Genomic DNA, 18004 nt, shown 5'->3' with positions numbered 1-18004 from the left:
TAAACATTCATTGTAAAACAAAACAATGAAATTTGCCTTGAATTTTATTCCCAGCGAATACAAAATGTTGAAAAATAGGTCATCAGAAACATGTTCATTGAAACAGCATTAGGGCAAAGCAGAGTTCTCTCCAGAAAAATATTAAATATTACCTTTAACTGTATTAGCAACAGTCATGTAAAGGGATGGAGACAGTTGCCAGTTCACAGAATTAACCATAAGGCACTGAAGTAAACGTTTGAGAAATGTTGTTGTTTGTAAACTTCCAACAATTAGGTTTACAAGAAAAAGTGATGCAATAGTCTGAGGCATGGTCGTTTTTGTTTATCCGCTCAAAATCCTAAACGTTAATACACTTCAACATAGACATTACCGAACACAAAGAACAGCCTGTGTAGGAATCATAAATACATTTCTAATGAACAAATGCTCAGTTCTACACATTTGAGAATTGCAATATATACATTTCAAACAGGGTCACAAACACAAAAGATCTGATTTGGCAAACACAAAAGCCTTCACAAAAAGCACAAACAATAAGTGAATCATTGGATAGTTATGCTCTTAGAAAACCCTCTGAGGGATTTACTTTGCATAGATGTACAGCTTATCCTACACAAAATGTTGACTCAAGTACAAAATAAGTTATTATTATATACATAAAAATAGGAATTTTATAAAGACTTTGGAACTAGGACTAGCACGATATACATTATCAAAGCAAAGAATGTGGAATGAATATAATTTCTCTTTACAGTATATTGTGTAATCTTTCTCAATTCCAAATTAATAAGCTCTTAGGCATCTTTGGTAGCCATAAAGACTATAAATGTATCACAATGACAGCCTGTTCTGGTCTGTGTGTGTGTTTCATCAACATTGTACCCTGAACATGGAAGGGACTGTAGGTGCTTTTCGGCAGTCACTTTAAACTTACACCCATATCTTTGTTATATACATTTATCTATGTACTTGGGAGGGTTGTCGATCGTATAGGGCAGGGGCTATGGTGCTTGGTTCCTCTCCGTCTGAGAATCTGTACAGTTCCCGGCTGGTCTAGGAGTCTCTTTTAGAAGAACAACCACCTCCACAGAGACAACGCTTAGGGGTTGGGTGGGGGGGGAAATCAGAACCAACCCATCATCTGTTGAGTCTCTGAAGGCAGTGACGAGTCACAGAGGAATGTGTTCAGCATGTGGTTCACTACGCTGTCACCGGCCCACGGCACTCTGTGCCTTTCATATTTCTTTCTCGGCCTCGGCGGCCTGTTTGATCCCCCTGCTGTGCACCAGGGCCCCGCCCAGTAGCTGTCCCTCCAGGGCGGCGTGCAGGTCCGCCCCCCCTAGCTCCAGCAGAGGCTCCAGCCCGGGCCCCAGGGAGTCCACATCCCGACGTCTCCTCCTCAGGTCTGTGTCTTTCTCCTGGGAGTGAGGGGCGGCGGCGGCGGCGGCGTCGACGGCCCGGTCTTCCCTCTCCTCCAGCCTCACTTTGAGGTCTCGCCCTCCCTTCTTGACGGGCTCGTCGATCTCGTTGTCCTCGAGCTCCTGCGCCGCCTTCGCCCGCTCCAGCTGGGCCTGCCTCGCCTTCTGCTGCTTCTCCTCTTCCTCTTCCAGTGCACGTGCGTTTATTTCACTGTCCATCTTCTGCAGCTCCTGCTGCAGGCTCTCCTCCTCCCTCCGCGCCTGCTCTATCTGATCCTGCTCTATCCTCATCTTCTCCCGTCTCTCCTTCTGCTCTCTCTCGGCCGTCTCTCTGGCGGCCTTCTCCTTGGCCAGCTTCTCCTTCTCCTGCTCGACCCTCTCGAGCTCCTCTTTGGCCAGCCGCTCCCTCTTCTCCCTCTCCAAGCGCTCCTTCTCCACCCGTGCCTGCACCTCCTTCTCGATCCTCTCCTTCTCCACCTCCAGGGTCTCCACGCTGTCCTTCTCCAACTCTTTCCCAATCTGCCCCTCCTCCTCGGGCAGGGCGACCCCGTCGTTCTTTGCCGCGGGCCCGTCGTCCCCTCGCCTCCTCTGTCCCAGCGGCACGCCCCTGGCGCCCAGCTCCCGCTCCTCGTTGCCGGCTGGTGCTACTACTGCTACTACCGCCGCCGCCGCCGCCGCTACCCCCGGCCCCTTGGCGACGATGGCCTCCCCCCCGGCCTTGTGGACCCCAGGAACCACGGCGGCGTTAGCGGCTGGCTGGAGCTTGGCGTTCTTATCCCCAGCCTGTGCTTGGTTCTGGGGAACAAGGTGAAGCTCAGACCCTGCCGCTCCCGCTGCCTGTGGTGCTCCATCAGCAGCTCCAGCTCCAGCTCCAGCTCCCCCCGGCTGCTTGAGGCCCGCAGCCAGAGCTGAGTCCTTTGGCTTGGCTGCTGCCGCCTCCATGTCCCCTTGGGCGTTTGCCTGGACGCTTTTGTCAGCTTCTCCGTCTGCTGCAACGCCTTTTACAAGAAGAAGAACGACGCTTGATATGACACAACACACGAGCGTCCCTGCACTCTCTCTCTCGGCTTCATGTCATTTATTTGACATTGTATACGTGTCTGTGTGTGTCTGTGTCTGTGTGTGTCTGTGTCTGTGTCTGTGTGTGTGTGTGTGTGTGTCTGTGTCTGTGTGTGTCTGTGTCTGTGTGTGTGTTTGTCTGTGTGTGTGTTTGTCTGTGTGTGTGTGTGTCTGTGTCTGTGTGTGTCTGTGTGTGTGTGTGTGTGTGTGTGTGTGTGTGTGTGTGTGCGTCTGCGTCTGCGTGTCTGTGTCTGTGTGTGTGTGCGCTCACCTGCAGGCAGAATCTGATGGATCTCCTTGTGTTGTTCCTCTATGACGGCCAGCAGCTTGGCCTGCTGGTCAAGCAGGCGTTTCTGTGTCTCCTGCTGCTCCTTGATGACCTGCAGCAGCACAGCGTGGTCGTTCTGGCCCTCTGCATGGGGGACGCGGTCAGAGAGAGTGATGCATACATTAAATCAGCTCAGAAAGGACCTGACCTGTTAGAAACGTTAAATAGACGTGATGAAAGGGCTGGTGGAACCCCAGAAAGCCATTTTGATCCCATATGAAGGCAGCAAGGCCAGCTTCCAAGTTTAATTAATGAGGTTAAATTAATTGCATTGAAATAGTTAATTAACCATTCATTAAAATCAGTTTTTCATCTTTGATTCAAGCCCACACAAGGACACAAACCCAAATTAGAGTTATGATACATAACACCTGTCATGTCAGACCCGGACAAACAAGAGGCGTTTATTGACACAAACTACACCGGACTAGGTTAGCACGGATGACTAGTGGTGTGAGAGTCCACTTTCTAGATCATGTACGCTTGATGCGTATACTTGCGGAGAGAACTTAAATGGTACAGGAAAGACAGACAGACAAACAGACAAGGTTTAGGCAAAGCGGCAGGGAAAGGTCAAAGTTCATACCTGCGACCAGCTTTTTTATCACTGTGAGGAAGCCCAGCAGAGAGAAAGACAGAGACAGGGAGCAATGGTGGAAGAAAAAAGATTCATAAATACAAAAAGAGGAGAGTAAAACTCAAGGACATTTACAAAGCATCTGTTCCTGGCCTGAGAACCAGACCAATTTGTGAGTTAGGTCAATCACAATAGTTTATCTAATAGGAGGCGGGACTAATACGATGACTGTATAAAGTACCGCCCTATTGGAACTCCGTTAAGGGCATTTTCATTAAACAACCAAGATGGTCGCTGCTGTGTCACACTGTTCATTGCTCTGATTGGTTGGCGTTCTATCCAATTGCGTCTGGAGGCATTTTTCGCCACCAGGAAATCGAAAACATTCCTGACTAAAATGGAATTGCAAATTGGTCTAGCGTGGCCAGGATAATCTGTTCCCAATACTTATTCGTCTTTAAAATGGAAAAGAGTTGATGGATTCAGCCAGAGCAGTAGAGAATGCAGTTTGTGATAAAACAAAAAGAGGTGAGTAAAGAGCGATACAGAGATCAATCACAAAGTAATAGCATCAGGAAACCTTATTGACCCTTATAAAAAGCTGCATGAAAGACAGTTTCAATTCAACACTGGATGTGATATTTAAGAAACTTTTACTGATGAGTGAATGAACGATGAATCAAGATCTGACGTGAAGCGTGTGCTCCATCCAAAGACTTGTACTACTTATACTAGTATGATAACACTACACTACTAAAAGTAGAGCACTAGCTGGTAGAACATTTCCAGTGAGGGGGTGATTCTAGAAGTACTCAAGGAGGTTGTACAGGGCTATTCCGGTCCATTGCAGCACATCTCCAGATGCTCCGTTACTAACCAACCCCACCCACCAACACGTGTCCCGTGTCTCTTACCCTCCATCTTGTCCTCTCCCCCGTTGCCGTCGGCAGCTGGAGGGGCGTTGGCGGCGGGCGGGTGCTCCGCTCCGTCCGCGGGTGGAGCTGAAGGAGCAGATGAAAACACCAAGGCGGGTCAAACCTCCAAGAGTACGAATAATACTGCTGTACATGCAGTGGACTATCAGGTATGGGTCTCACTGCGTTGGATCACTCCCACTATGGCATCGGTCCGCTGCAGAGGGGTAACGTCCAAGATAAGGATTCAAATACATTCCCGTGCACCTGCGCGCACGGCTTGCGATAGAAGCCCCCCTCTTTTAATAAAAACCTTTACCATGACGCAAACCTCATTTATTTTCTCGGCCAGACGTCCGCAGATTGTCCACAGATAAGCCTACCTTCGGTCAGACCCTCGGTTTGTTCCTGCCCATCTTAAGGCCGCTGGAGTGTGAGTTAGCTCCTTCATTGAGTGTGCCACTCTCCTGGGCGGTTTATTCGTCCACGTCGTTTTGAATCCGGTGTCATTGTGTTCGTTAGAACTGACGTTAGTGAACCCCCTGCACGTGTCTTAAGACAGGCCCGCTCATTGCATGGGGTTTTGCGATAAGAGGTATTTCCACAACACAAAAATTTCCAATACCGAAATCATCCCGCAGATATATCTAAAGTAAACCCAAATGTCCATCTAAAAGTGAATGCGTAAAACACCTTCTTTTCCATTTTCCCCAATCTGCTCAGTTAAAATTGACAGATTGGTCATCCATGTGTGCCACATGATCAATCACCTTCGGCAGCACTTCTACCAAGTATTGGTAGAAACAGAAAAAGAAGTAGCATTAGTGTTTCACTCACGTTTCACAATGGCGTCAGGAGCTTTTCCCGCCTCCACCGACGCCTTCTCCGGGGCCTTCTCCACCAGGGCGTCCTTCCCGGGAGCCGGGTCGTCTCTTTCCTCCAGCGACGGAAGCTCCGCCCCCTTCCCAGCTTCCTTCCCCGCGTCCAGCACCTCATTGGACGGGACCTCGGCCCCGCCCATGTCCTTCACCTCCTTCTTCACGACCACGACAGCGGGGTTCTGCTGCTCCTCAGTCAGCTTCTCCGCTCCCCCGCCTTGCCCCTTATCCCCCGTGTCCGCCTTCACCGCAGCCTGGCCTGGCGCCCCCTCCTTCTGAGGCTCCGCCCCTCCTTCCTGTCCTCCTCCTTCTCCTCCTCCTCCTCCGTCAGCAGGAGGAGCGACCGGCAGCTTTTGGTTCTCCTCCATCTCGGCTTTGTTCTTCCTGTTGTCCACCTGCACCTCGTCGTGGGGGATGGGCGGCTCGTGGCGGTGGGCGTCGCCCTCTGGCACAGCCACACCTGAGGGGGCGGGGCAGGAGAGGGGTAAAAGATACTGGGTTCCGCCCACACGCTCATAGTCTACCTGTAGGCATCCTGGGGCGAGATGCCCCAGCCTCCATACCTGCTCCAGAATTAAATCTCCATTGTACTCCAAGTTGGTTTGGATAAAAGAGCCTCCTATCTAGTAAAGACAATAGAACTACATTCTCATAGTTGCCGCTACTATGCATTTTATACATAATGAGTGCAGAGAGTGACACATACACAAACAGGAAGTGACATCTACCCACTGCAAGACTGGAACCCGCAACCCTCTGCATTTCTGAGGATTCTCTGCGGTCACCTGCGCTGAGTTGTGCGGCTGCTAATAAGGTCTTAACTTCCAATCTCACGGGTCATTTAAAGAGCCATGAAGAGCATTTAATTGAACCTAACCATGTGTGCAGAGAGGGCCCACGGGGAGCCTCAGAGAGAGAGGATGTTAACGGCTCTGGGGGAAAATCGAGCTGAAAACGTTAATTCTATTAAATTCCTTTAATATTCGAGCCGAGGCGTCGACTTTTGTCCAAGTGCAAGGATATCGTGTACAGTTCACAGTTAACCATACAACAACTTGGAGTTTACCAAATAAAAAGAAGTCATGAAGGTCGAAACCGTAGTGTAGGTTCCATTACTTTAATCATAAACCGTGCACGCTTTGCCTAAATGAATAAAATTGAATAAAAGAAGCCATTCAAAAATAAATAAAATCAAAATGAACCACTAAAAAATAACCGAATAACTCTTAACACTAAAAAAAGGTCCCTTTCTGGAAGCTCGAGCACCAGGGACACTATCATTGGCAGGGGTCCCGGGGGAGACGTACCCGCTTCGGGCCGGTCCAGCTGCACCTCCTCCTCCTTCCTCTTCCTCTCGGGCAGCTCCACGGGCCCTTTGATCTGGGGCGGGTCGGCCCCCTCCCGCTGCACCCCTTCGACCAGGTCCCTCACCGCGGCCTGGGACTCGGCGGGGTTCTGCACCAGGGCGCCCTCTCCTGAAAGAGAGCCCGACACCGGCGCTTTTAGTCCCCTTCTGTGGTCGCTAACGCTTACCCTCATCATTTACAAAGGGAGGATTATTCTACTAAGAACATCTTCACTAATCATGCAGTGTTAAGAGAATTGGAAAGGGTGAGTTTGGTTAAAGTTTCTATCTTTTAATCGTGCAACACAAAATGTGCTGCACATCGCCCTTGGGCATTATTGGGACTCAATTTGTTGCATTGTGCCTCGAGTATTTTGAGTCTCCACCAGGTGGCAGCACACCCTTTACACTAAACGTGTGACATGAAATAAACGGCAAATAAATTAAACGACACCAACAGAAGTGATAAGGGGAAACGACCGGAGACAAAAATAGAGAGAAAGATGAGGAGAAAGGGCTGGGAAAAGGGTATGTGTGTCAGTCTGGGGGAGTGTATGGTGGCTGTTGTGCCACCACAACAACAGGATGCAGGTGTTGAGGTTTGTCACATGTCAGCCACAATGGAAAGATGGAGGGAATAGAAGAGCAAACGGAAACAGAGGACAGAACGGAAGTAAAGAACAAAAGGTGGGAGGGGGGGGGGGTAAAGTGAAGGTAGAAAATATGTTTTAACAAGGATTTAACATTGAAAATAGAAGATTTGGTGGGGTGAATTAATTACTGGGACACACACACACACACACACACACACACACACACACACACACACACACACACACACACACACACACACACACACACACACACACACACACACACACACACACACACACACACACACACACACAAGCCCCTAACCCCCACAGACCCTCTGAGTCCCTTCCCGTCCGTCCTTCAGTTTGAGGAGATGGAGCTGGCATTTCATAGAGGTGGGAGGATATGAGGAGGGGGGGAGGGGCACATATGAAGGCTCCAAATGAATGGGGATCAGTTGGAGACAATAGTGTGTGTGTTTGTGTGTATTTGTGTGTGCATTTGTGTGTGTGTCTGCATGTATGCTTGCCTGTGTATATGCTTGTGTCTATGAATGTGCATGAGTGTATTATGTGTGTGATTGCGTGTGCGTGCGTATGTTTGCGTGCGTATGTGTTCATGTGTGCATGCATGTGTGCGTGCGTGTGTATATCTGCCTCTGTGTGTGTATGCATGCGTGTGTTCATGCGTGTATGTATGCAGGTGTATATGTGGCTGTGTTTATTTGCGTTTGCATACGTTTGGGTATGTGTACGCATGTGCGTGTGTATGCGCAATGTATGTGTGTTTATTCGCATGTGCGTGCAAGCGCAGGCGTGCGCGCGTGTGTGTGCGCGCGTCCCAGCTTATGAGACGGAGGCGGGAGGAGGAGAGGAGATGAAGGCGCTGGTGTCTGAAGGGCATCACTCCCGCTCCATCACCGTCAGCCAGCGCCACCGCCGCGCGCCCAGATACCATCGAGGGGTTATCTGCCGGCGGCCCGTCTGTCTCTCCGCCTCACACGACTGCCTGCCTGCCTGTCTGTCCGTCCGTCTTTCCTCTCAATAAAATGCAGACACCCTTTGTCTGCATTTTTTCCCTTCCCTTTTGTTTTACTCTCCTTGCCCCCCCCCCCCGGCCCCCCCAGCCCAGCCGTGCTCCTTATCTCTGGAGCCTGTTAAAGTGTAGCCGCTCCTTCCTCAGGAGATACGAGCGGCAGTAAAGACGTCCGACTCCTCGTCACGACGATGACTTTGCCGCGAAGTCTTTCTGACCGGCAGCCTTCCCGCTACCGGCGGCCGGGGTGGACACACACCCCCGGCGCGCACACGCACACACACACACACACACCACATACCCCTTTGCTCATGGTTTTGGGGTTAAATGTTTCCCCGGCTCGTTGGGTGAGCACTTTCGTCTTTCGTCTACGTAGCACATGACAGACGCACACGCACACACACACACACACACACACACACACACACACACACACACACACACTCTACCGTTGAGCTTGGGCAGGACCGGGAGCAGCACCCTGTTCTTGTCTGCAGCCGGAGGGGGCGGGGGTTGGACCCTGGGGGTGACGCTACTGCTGGAGATGGACAAGGTGGTGAAGGTGCTGATGATGAGGATGCCCAGACCCACCCACAACACCAGCTGTAGGGTTAGGAGAAGGGAGACGGAGAGAGACCTTAAAACGCTATCCAAGCCTCTTCTTCATTCAGTTCTACAAACGGCCCCGCTCGGAGCAGGTGTGGGGGGTCAGTGCATCACCTGAGCGATGAGGCTGTTCTTCTGGATCTTCCTGTAAATCAGAGCGGGGCAAATGAAGCAGATCATGCTGCCCATGGTGGCGCCCGTCAAGCCCAGGATGGTCTCCACTGAGAGAGAGATCAGGAGAGACGGAGAGACAGAGGGAGGGACAGGGTGAGGCATGAGACAGAAAGGGGTCAAAAAACATCAAGGCTAACGTGATCTCCAGTCAATACTACTGTACCGCATACCACACACACACACACTTTTTTTAATAAAAGCAACAACGCTAAACAATGACAACACCAAGCTCAGCCCTCACATGACATCCGCTGCATTGTCTGTGACTCTGTACATACGAGCCACCGGCTCAGTGCTCCTGAACCACAATCCCTGATCCAGGTCCCTCTCTCACACACACCCCTTTTGAATCCTGTGTGCGTGTGCGCGCGCGCGCGGGTCAGGCTGGGTAGAGCGCCTGGGCCCCTGCTGTACTTCATCCTGAGGGACTGAGACCATATTGTCTCCCTCAGATTTAGTGCTTGCGTTCCCGAGGGCCCCAGCACGGCCTCTCCTCTCTCTCTATTAGTCTGATTAGACGCCCAAAGAGTGCGCACGCCGTCGGACGCCCGGGTAACACACACCCTCCCGCTGTCTTGTCATCGTGTGTGTGTGTGTGTGTGTTAGTGTGTGCGCTGTGGTGTGAGTCTGTGCTTGTGCACAAGTGTGTTTATTCAATCAAAATGCAAACAAACAGCCTTGCTATAGAAAGAATGAATAAAACATCAACTCTAACCTAATCTGTCATGCAGGAGACAGATAGAGAGAGAGGTAGAGTGTAAGCCACAATGAGAGAGCGAGCAAGAGAGGGAGGGAGGGAGGGAGAGATATGGACAGAGCTGGAAGAGATAGAAGCTGAAGGAAAGAAGAATGGGAGCGAGGAGAGAAAGAGTGGAGGGGGAGAGAATGAGTGCGTAAATAGAATGGCCGTGTGTGTGTGTGTGTGTGTGTGTGTGTGTGTGTGTGTGTGTGTGTGTGTGTGTGTGTGTGTGTGTGTGTGTGTGTGTGTGTGTGTGTGTGTGTGTGTGTGAATAATAGCCCCATCTTCCCGTCCGCTCGTCTAAAAGGGGATAAAAGTTGGGGGCGTGATTTAAGGACTGTGTTAGACTGTGACAGTCACTGAGTCATAAAGTCATATTCACACACCTCGTAAACTCCACTGTACTGCCGACATAAAAGAACACATGCAACCCTAAGACCCTCCAGAAGACACACACACAAGCATGCGCACACAGACACACACAGGATTGGAACAGGGTTTAATATCTAAATGCACACATCAAACCACTGGACATCAATAGGTACCATGACTTCATCGACACACACCTGACCTCTGTCTCCATCTTTCTCACACACACACACACACACACACACACACACACACACACACACACACACACACACACACACACACACACACACACACACACACACACACACACACACACACACACACACACACACACTCTCACCATTGGGGATGAGGATGCCCCCCATCATGGTCCCGAACACGATGGCCAGGGTGATGGCCTTGAAGCGCAGAGGGGGCATGTACCCCCCCGAGGCGAACGTCCCGTCCTTCTGCTGAGGGTGGGAACCACGGAGAGAGAGAGAGAGAGAGAGAGACAGGGGGACACAGGGAGAGGGGGAGGGACATTTACTCTTCAGTCGTTGAGCCCACGCGGTCGTTTGAAGCGATTTGAGTGACGGATCTTTCAATTGCATCGACAGGTGGATTTGGGGGGGGGGGCCGGGTCAGCCATTGGGGTTCGAACCCGGATCCTTTTGGTGGGGCGTCTCAAGAATACCCCCTCCTACACCAGATGGTGAGCTCTGGTTGGCTGGTCCTCCGTTAGCATAATGAGGGGCATGGCGCGCACGTGTGTGTGTGTGTGTGTGTGTGTGTGTGTGTGTGTGTGTGTGTGTGTGTGTGTGTGTGTGTGTGTGTGTGTGTGTGTGTGTGTGTGTGTGTGTGTGTGTGCTCAGCGGACCTGCTGCTCAAACAGCATGGTGTTGATGGCCTGGCGGCAGGGCAGGATCATCATGGGGAAGCCCACCGCCACGGACATCATGAAGCCCACGCGGATCATCCCCGTCACCGGGTTGGACGGGAAGTTCATCAGCACGTTGCCCGCGATGTTCTCCGTGAAGCTCACGTAGCCGAAGAAGCCCACCTGTAGTGTGTAGTGTGTGTGTGTAGTGTGTGTGTAGTGTGTGCGTGTGAAGAAAGAGCAGAATATCCTATGAGGCGAGCGCTGACACTGATCGATGCTGATATCATAGTTTGAATCTCTTAGCAGCCTTCGCCACCACTGCGTTTCGCCTTCACTCACGGTGATGTAGAAGGTGGTGACCACCTTCAGGGACGACGTGAAGATGGTGCTCATGCGCGAGACCGACGGCTCGTCCAGGCTGTCGTAGGTGGGCAGCACCTGCCTGAGAGGGGCGGAAGAGAGGCCACCCGGTGGGCTTACGGGGCACTGCATCGGCAAAGTGAGCGCTCCCTCGGTGGTGAGGCGACCCCAGTGAACGCCCGTGTTGGTTTGAACAGAGACTGTTGTTTAGAGCCACACTAGTTTTGCATGTCAGGGTTATCATTTGAATGGGCTGTCGGTGCTTAATTGATACCATTGTCAACATGTCCATCTATTGCAATGTTTGAGCTGTTTAAGAGCTGCAGGCAAAAAGTTCTTAGGATTGCATTTGGACCGGTTAGAATGGCGAGTAGCGGTTTTGGAAACTGCTAAGAGAAGCTGGGTGTTTCTAATGCGTTGTTTCAGACGCAGAATCGCCACTTTGAAATGACCGGCCATCGATCTCAGGTCAGGCCTAAACACGTGGGGAAACATTGGACTTCCTCCAGCCATAAGCTGAATGAGGTCATATATCTATGACTGGCGTGATAAAATATAGCTTTGTGGTGGTTGGCAGGGGCGTGACTGTGTTATTAACACGGGCTATATAAAACTGAAGATAACATTTCTAGGAATTAGAATGTGTCAATAGCTTGGGAGTCTTTTCTGAGAGCCAGCTGTGGTCACCTCAAATTCATAACGTGGGATTAAATTATACATTTGCAGATGTTTACCATTTGATCTTTATAATTTGATGCTTGCAGCATAAAACAAAGTGTGTGTGTGTGTGTGTGTGTGTGTGTGTGTGTGTGTGTGTGTGTGTGTGTGGTTTGTCCGGCGTCACGAAGGGCTAGACGAGACAGACATGGCTGGCCGAGGTTGATATCGAGAGCATTGGTGGCTGTATTCAGTCCCCGAGCACACAGGCTGTCTGTCCGTCTGACGGTGTCCCTTTAAGTACAGTCCGACCGGTGGAGAGGCAGGGGGGCGGTAGAGCGGGGGGTACAGGACATTACACAAGGACGTTTACAGACCCACTATATTACAGCGAGTGCCTGGCTGGGGTTTTAAAGCCTTATAAACTTTCCTGCCATTTCTTCTTTGTACTCCCCGTCCGTCCGTCCGTCCGTCCCTGCCCCGACTGTGTGTATGTGCATATACATACTCGTGAGAGCGAGCGAGCGAGAGACAGAGAGAGAGAGAGACAAGGGTGTTGAAAAGAGGGTGAATGGGTGAGTCATATTGAGAGAGAGATAGCGAGCGAGCAACCATCTGTAACCCTTCCTTCATCTCTCTCTCCCCCTTTCCCTCTCCCTCTCTCCCTCTGTCACACAGGCTAGTTTTATGAGCGCGCAGAGTCCCCTGGTGCCATTCTTCAACGCTTGTTTAATCTGCGACCCAGTAAATCTCCCGGCCAAGGTTAAATAAAACGCCATATTGTAAGTGGGGAGTTAAGAGATCGAACGCACGCTCGATAGTCCTAACTCGGGTCTTAATGCGTTTCATTCGCTTTTACACTGCCTTTTAACAAAGACTGAAAACAGGGGATGAGAACAGGGTAATATGTGCATAGAATTATACCAAGGGAGCTATATGCTGGGCCAAACCTTGGCTAGCTTTTCACCGGACGCAGATAGCCACTGGCGCCTCCCCCCCCCCCCCCCCCCCCCCCCACATCACTGCTTAATAATGTGATGTCTTAACCCGAGACTAAACAAGGTCCATGACCGTTGTAAAACCCCAATATGCTGAGAGCAGTTTAATCAGCCCCTGAGCAAACGGGTTGGGAGTCGGGGAGGAGCCAGCTCTCAGGCACGCGGTTTGCCTCCGGTTGGGCCTGATGCCTAGCGTAGCTCGCTATGCCTAGCCTCACCCCCGGCCTGCCAAAAATCCCTCAGCGCCCCACACACACACACACACACACACAGCTGTGATGCAATGTCATCATGTGGAATGATAATTACAGTATTACAATAAATTATTACAACTCTCGTTTCAACCTCGGTGCTTCAGCCCACTGTCGGCCCACCCTTGACGCCTACCTCACTCTTATCACACCCGCGCAACCAAACACAAAATCGAGCCAAACCTACACACACACACACACACACACACACACACACACACACACACACACACACACACACACACACACACACACACACACACACACACACACACACACACACACACACACACACACACACACACTTTTTCCTGGTGCGAAAGAAGACCCAGAAGCCCTACAAAGTGAACCCAGCACCAGCCCAGCCCAGGCCCATTAAGGCCGCAGAGGACCGGGGACGGCAGAGTGTGCAGAGAGGAAAGGGGTCATGCAGGTGGATGCAGACAGAGAGGAGGGTGCCTGGGATTGACGGGGGGGGGGGGCAGCCTGTCACCGTGACACATCCACTAGGGCCAGTGTCCCGTTAGTGATCTTCACATCGGCAAGCGGACGACTAATTTTGCCTCCGTCGGGTCATCGAGTCATTGGTGGTGATTTGGTAAAGCGTTATTCAGGAAAGGAAAAGAGAGAGATTCTGTCTCCTACGATGACGACAGTAGAACAGAGGAAGAAGCCACTGTGTGTAAGGGGGGGGGGGGGGGGGGGGATTAAACAGCCCATTGCTTAACATCGCTCTTGATTGCCCTCATGCATCATCCTCACCCTCGAACCCTGATCTGTGGGAGTTTACAACTCATCAGTCCAATCTCTCCGACACGGTATCAAACCGACGGCCATGCAAGGATTGCAACATTTCCTGTACATTTCGGAAATGAGACTACAAATAGGACTGCTTCCTGTGTCACTCATTAAAGAGAACACCCAAAGGCCCGACACAATCTGAGGAGTGGACCCCTCCCAGGTCGTTGTTCTGTGTCTCGTTTGAGGGTTAGCTTAAATTTGTGGTAGCAGGGTGCTGGGGGGAGCCGGGCGCGGCAAGGTGGGTGGGGGGGGGGGGGGGGGGGGGGGGGGGTGCTACTTACGACTGACAGGAGAAGGCCATCGCGCAGATGGGGAGGCAGCGAAACACTCCCTCCCAACGCACCAAACTGACCTGCTCCAGCCACGAGCCACCAAGCAGCTCATGTTTGAACGAGGACACCACGATCTGGGGGAGAGGAGAGGAGGGGAGGGGAGGGGAGGGAGGGATGGAGGGGGTTGGCAGTTATGGATCAGACCGGACCGGGACGTCGTGGGAGGAAGGAAGGAACGGGGGCGATGTGGCGGCAGAGGAGAAGGAGGAGGAGGACGACGAGGACGACGGCGAGAACAGGCCGGAGCTCGGGCCTTGACGACGCACGCGACGAATGACGGGAACGAGAGAAAAACGAGGGAGAGACAGAATTGCTTTTTCTTTGTATAAAGAAGGGGAGAAAAACAAGGCATAAGGGAAGGAAACTCCATGCTGATAAAAAAAACCCTGGTCGACAACAAGGATGACTGAGGTCACTCAGTGTTGACTCAAAACTAGTGGAAACTGAATTATTCAAATAATAATCTCAATTCTTTGTGTCAAACACGAGCAGTGCTTTTTCCACCAGGGTTTTTGATAGCATGTGGGTGTCCCGTCTCTCTCTCCCGCCCTGGGCAGGTCCGACCCTGTAGCACCTCTGCAGAACCCCGATAGCATCCTCCACCAGCTCCCTCAGCCTCGGGTCGAGGCGAGCCCCGGTCCACACGGTCCAAACCCAATGCCCCTCGGACACCACACACACAGCTTTAAGATTCTGCACACACACACACACACACACACACACACACACACACACACACACACACGCATACAGACACTCCTCGAGCACGCACACACACACACACAGCCACACTTCTGATGAAAGACTATAATGAATTAAAAAGGAGGAAGTCCAAGTCAAACATACGAAGCAGCCGTTTGACCGTCGCCATCGGACTGTTGTACCGCCCCACACTCAACCTCCACCCGTTGTCGGGTTCGGAGGGAGTTGGGTGGGGGTGCTGGTGATGGGGTTACTTACGGGTGACAGCAGAAGGTGGTGGCAATAATGGGCAGGCACTGAATGACTCCCTTGAGCCTCCACAGGTGGACGTGCTCCACCCAGGAGCCAGAAACTAAGCCGTAGCGCAGGGACGACAGCACTATCTACGGCCCGGGGGAACACGACAGCGGCAGCAGGGAGCCAGGGACAGGGAAGACATAGGGCAGGGGAGGAGGGACAAAAAGGTGGGGAGAGTAGGAAGGGCAGAATGGGAAGTGGACGGGCATAAAGGAAGAGGGGGGAAGGGAATCAATGAAGTTTAGAGGGAAGGAACGAAAGGGAAAAGGAGAGGAAAAGGAGAGAGGGAGAACAAATACATCAGGGAAAATAAAAAAAGAAAAAAACAAAGACAGGAAAGGGGAGAACAAGTACAAACAAGAAGGAAAGGAAGACATCCAGCAAAAGACAAGAGGAAAAGGGAGGGAGGGAAGGAGATAACGTCACGGTTAGAGGGTTAGTGGTACGGACTACATGGTGCTCCTAGAGTCCCGGTCCCCAGGTGGGGTCTCCACACCCGGGACTCCCAGGGAGGTCCACAGCACTGCAGCCAGGTTAAAGTGCTCAGACCACCACAGCATTGACTGTTCACGACCGCTTGAAACCAGCATTGCAACAACAGGAATAAAACATTGGCAGCACATTTCAAATCATCTTGAGGGCCAGGTTTTGCATTGTCGCACGACAAACAAGGTTTAAACTAACGTTTGGGCGTTGGTTGTTCAACTGACTAGTTTAAGTTGTGTGTCGAGTGTACACAACTGTCCTTTTGTCCTAACGTTGGGGAGTGTTTGTTTTAAAGTGTGAGCAAATTCATTAGAACAACATTGTATGCATAAGTCAACATGATACACGTCTCCCTGGATAATATACAACGGGACTCGTCAATAAGCTATTATGACTCTGAGTCACTCTGTAGGTGAACAACGGGATGCAGGTGTTAAAGGATGCAAAGCTAGCCTTACACGTCATGACTATTCATGCTGCATCAGTGGAGTCTGGTTATGTACATGATGTCCACAGGTTTCCAGTAGGAGAGGACCATGTCGTATACACAGTGTACAATAGCATCAGGGGACGACGGTTTAGCAGGGACATAGCAGGGCGGGCTTTATGTGTCATGATGTTCTACGTTTATCAAGCGACAGTGTCGGTACTACTGTATCTCAGGTGTAATGCATTCGCTGTGGATACAACCCCGACAAAATAGGTCCAGTGTGATTTAAAGCGCATTATATTCTCCATTTCTTCTCAGTGGAACAGGTGCGATGAACATGACAGCATCAAGCGTCATAAAAAACGGTTATATTTCAAATGATAATGTCCTAAATGTACAACGCAGTAAATGTCAACCAAACAGAGAAATGAAATGGGATTTTTGGCACCGAATTTCCAAAGCGTTGCTGTTAAAAAAGAACAACCTTCCTTTTCCTGAAAGCCTATGTAGGTAAGATTAGAGAGTTGTAAAGAGAGCAGTAAAGAGCAGAAGATAGATATAGAGAAGTGCTGTGTCCATGCACCTATGATTGACAGGCAATATGGATTCCTTGAACCAATCAGGGAAGAGCTACCCTGATTGGTCAGAAACGAGCCTGGAGTGGTCTGAAACTACATTATCATACCAGAGCATTACACTAATAGCGGACGGAGGACATTTCTAACAAACTACACTCAAATTCTCTAAAAAGCTTGAGGCATTCAGTTAACTACTCAACTCTACTTCACTGCTTTGTAACGCGGCACAGAACCCGCTGTGCTGGTCAAGCCGGTTGGTGCAGGAATGAGTGGAGGGTGGGTGTGGGTGGTCTGTCTGAGCTCACCGTGAACATGAAGAGGGTGTAGAACATGAGGGCCATGGCGGAGAAGGACTGTATGGAGGACATCAGGTTCCTCTGCAGGCTGAGGGGCAGCACGATGAACAGCGACACGGCGATCAGCAACAGCACCCGGAAGCCGCCCGTCACCTGCACGCCACACAGAGAGCATTATGGGAAATATGTAAGGAGAAGACAACAGTTGGTACTACTGTATTAATATGACTACTGATTCATTTGATTTATTTAGGCCTGGCCTTTCGGGACACTCAAATGTCGCCTTAGAGTGGAATTAAAAATATATATTAAATAACACCAGTAGGATTGCAACCACCTCTCCCCTTCCAATGACAAAGGACTGGCCTTTATTGGCCCTTTAATGTGCCAGTAGGTATTACAATTTTTTTTCGTTTATGATGGCATCGAGTGCCAAGTGACTTGTGATGAGGCTCCTTGATAGAGTCACAATTAGTATTTAGTTAAGTTTGTCTGTGTAACCCTAGGTAACTTTAGTTAGCCGTTAGTCCGTTCTGGGCTACTGTAGAAACAAGGTGGTGCAACATGGCGGGCTCCACGGTAAATGACCTGCTACCAATTAAAAAAGCTCCGTCCATCCTTGTTTTTAAGTCTAGGCTCAAAACTCACCTTTTCACTCTATCCTTCCCAGCTTCCTAACCCTCCGGCTGTTGCTCCATCTGTAACTCTGTATATGTCTCTTGTTGTCATTGCCGTCTCTGTTCCTGTTGTCATTGTTTCTGTTGATCTGTCTGCCTACTGTTGCTCGTCTCATATTGTAATTATTTGTTTACTTATTTTTATTTTATTTTATTTTATTTATATCACTATTATGTACAGCACTTTGGTCAGTGAAAGCTGTGTGAAATGTGCTTTATAAATAAATTTTACTTA

General features: G+C 50.5%; 1 protein-coding gene across 3 annotated transcripts in view; it reads right to left on the bottom strand.

Annotated features, from left to right (window-relative positions):
• Positions 1–26: 26 nt before the first annotated feature.
• Positions 27–18004, bottom strand: part of slc38a10 (solute carrier family 38 member 10) — a 20259-nt gene continuing 2281 nt past the window's right edge. Inside the window, exons 6-18 of one of the 3 annotated variants that reach the window (XM_030340444.1) lie at positions 17102–17245; positions 15264–15388; positions 11244–11346; positions 10902–11084; positions 10383–10494; positions 8872–8978; positions 8601–8754; positions 6485–6652; positions 5137–5637; positions 4300–4386; positions 3395–3415; positions 2752–2892; positions 27–2419 (exon numbers count right to left, since the gene is read on the bottom strand). In XM_030340444.1, the coding sequence (XP_030196304.1) occupies positions 1239–2419; positions 2752–2892; positions 3395–3415; positions 4300–4386; positions 5137–5637; positions 6485–6652; positions 8601–8754; positions 8872–8978; positions 10383–10494; positions 10902–11084; positions 11244–11346; positions 15264–15388; positions 17102–17245 (3027 nt within the window). In that variant the 3' untranslated portion in view covers positions 27–1238. Of the gene's footprint in view, positions 2420–2751; positions 2893–3394; positions 3416–4299; positions 4387–5136; positions 5638–6484; positions 6653–8600; positions 8755–8871; positions 8979–10382; positions 10495–10901; positions 11085–11243; positions 11347–14252; positions 14378–15263; positions 15389–17101; positions 17246–18004 lie in introns of all 3 variants that reach the window. The other 2 variants (XM_030340446.1, XM_030340447.1) reach the window with 2 other exon arrangements.

Source organism: Gadus morhua, chromosome 18, assembly GCF_902167405.1.
Source record: "Gadus morhua chromosome 18, gadMor3.0, whole genome shotgun sequence".
NCBI lineage: Eukaryota > Metazoa > Chordata > Actinopteri > Gadiformes > Gadidae > Gadus > Gadus morhua.
Note: the sequence above shows the minus strand (reverse complement) of the source record. Positions and strands in the feature narration are given on the sequence as shown.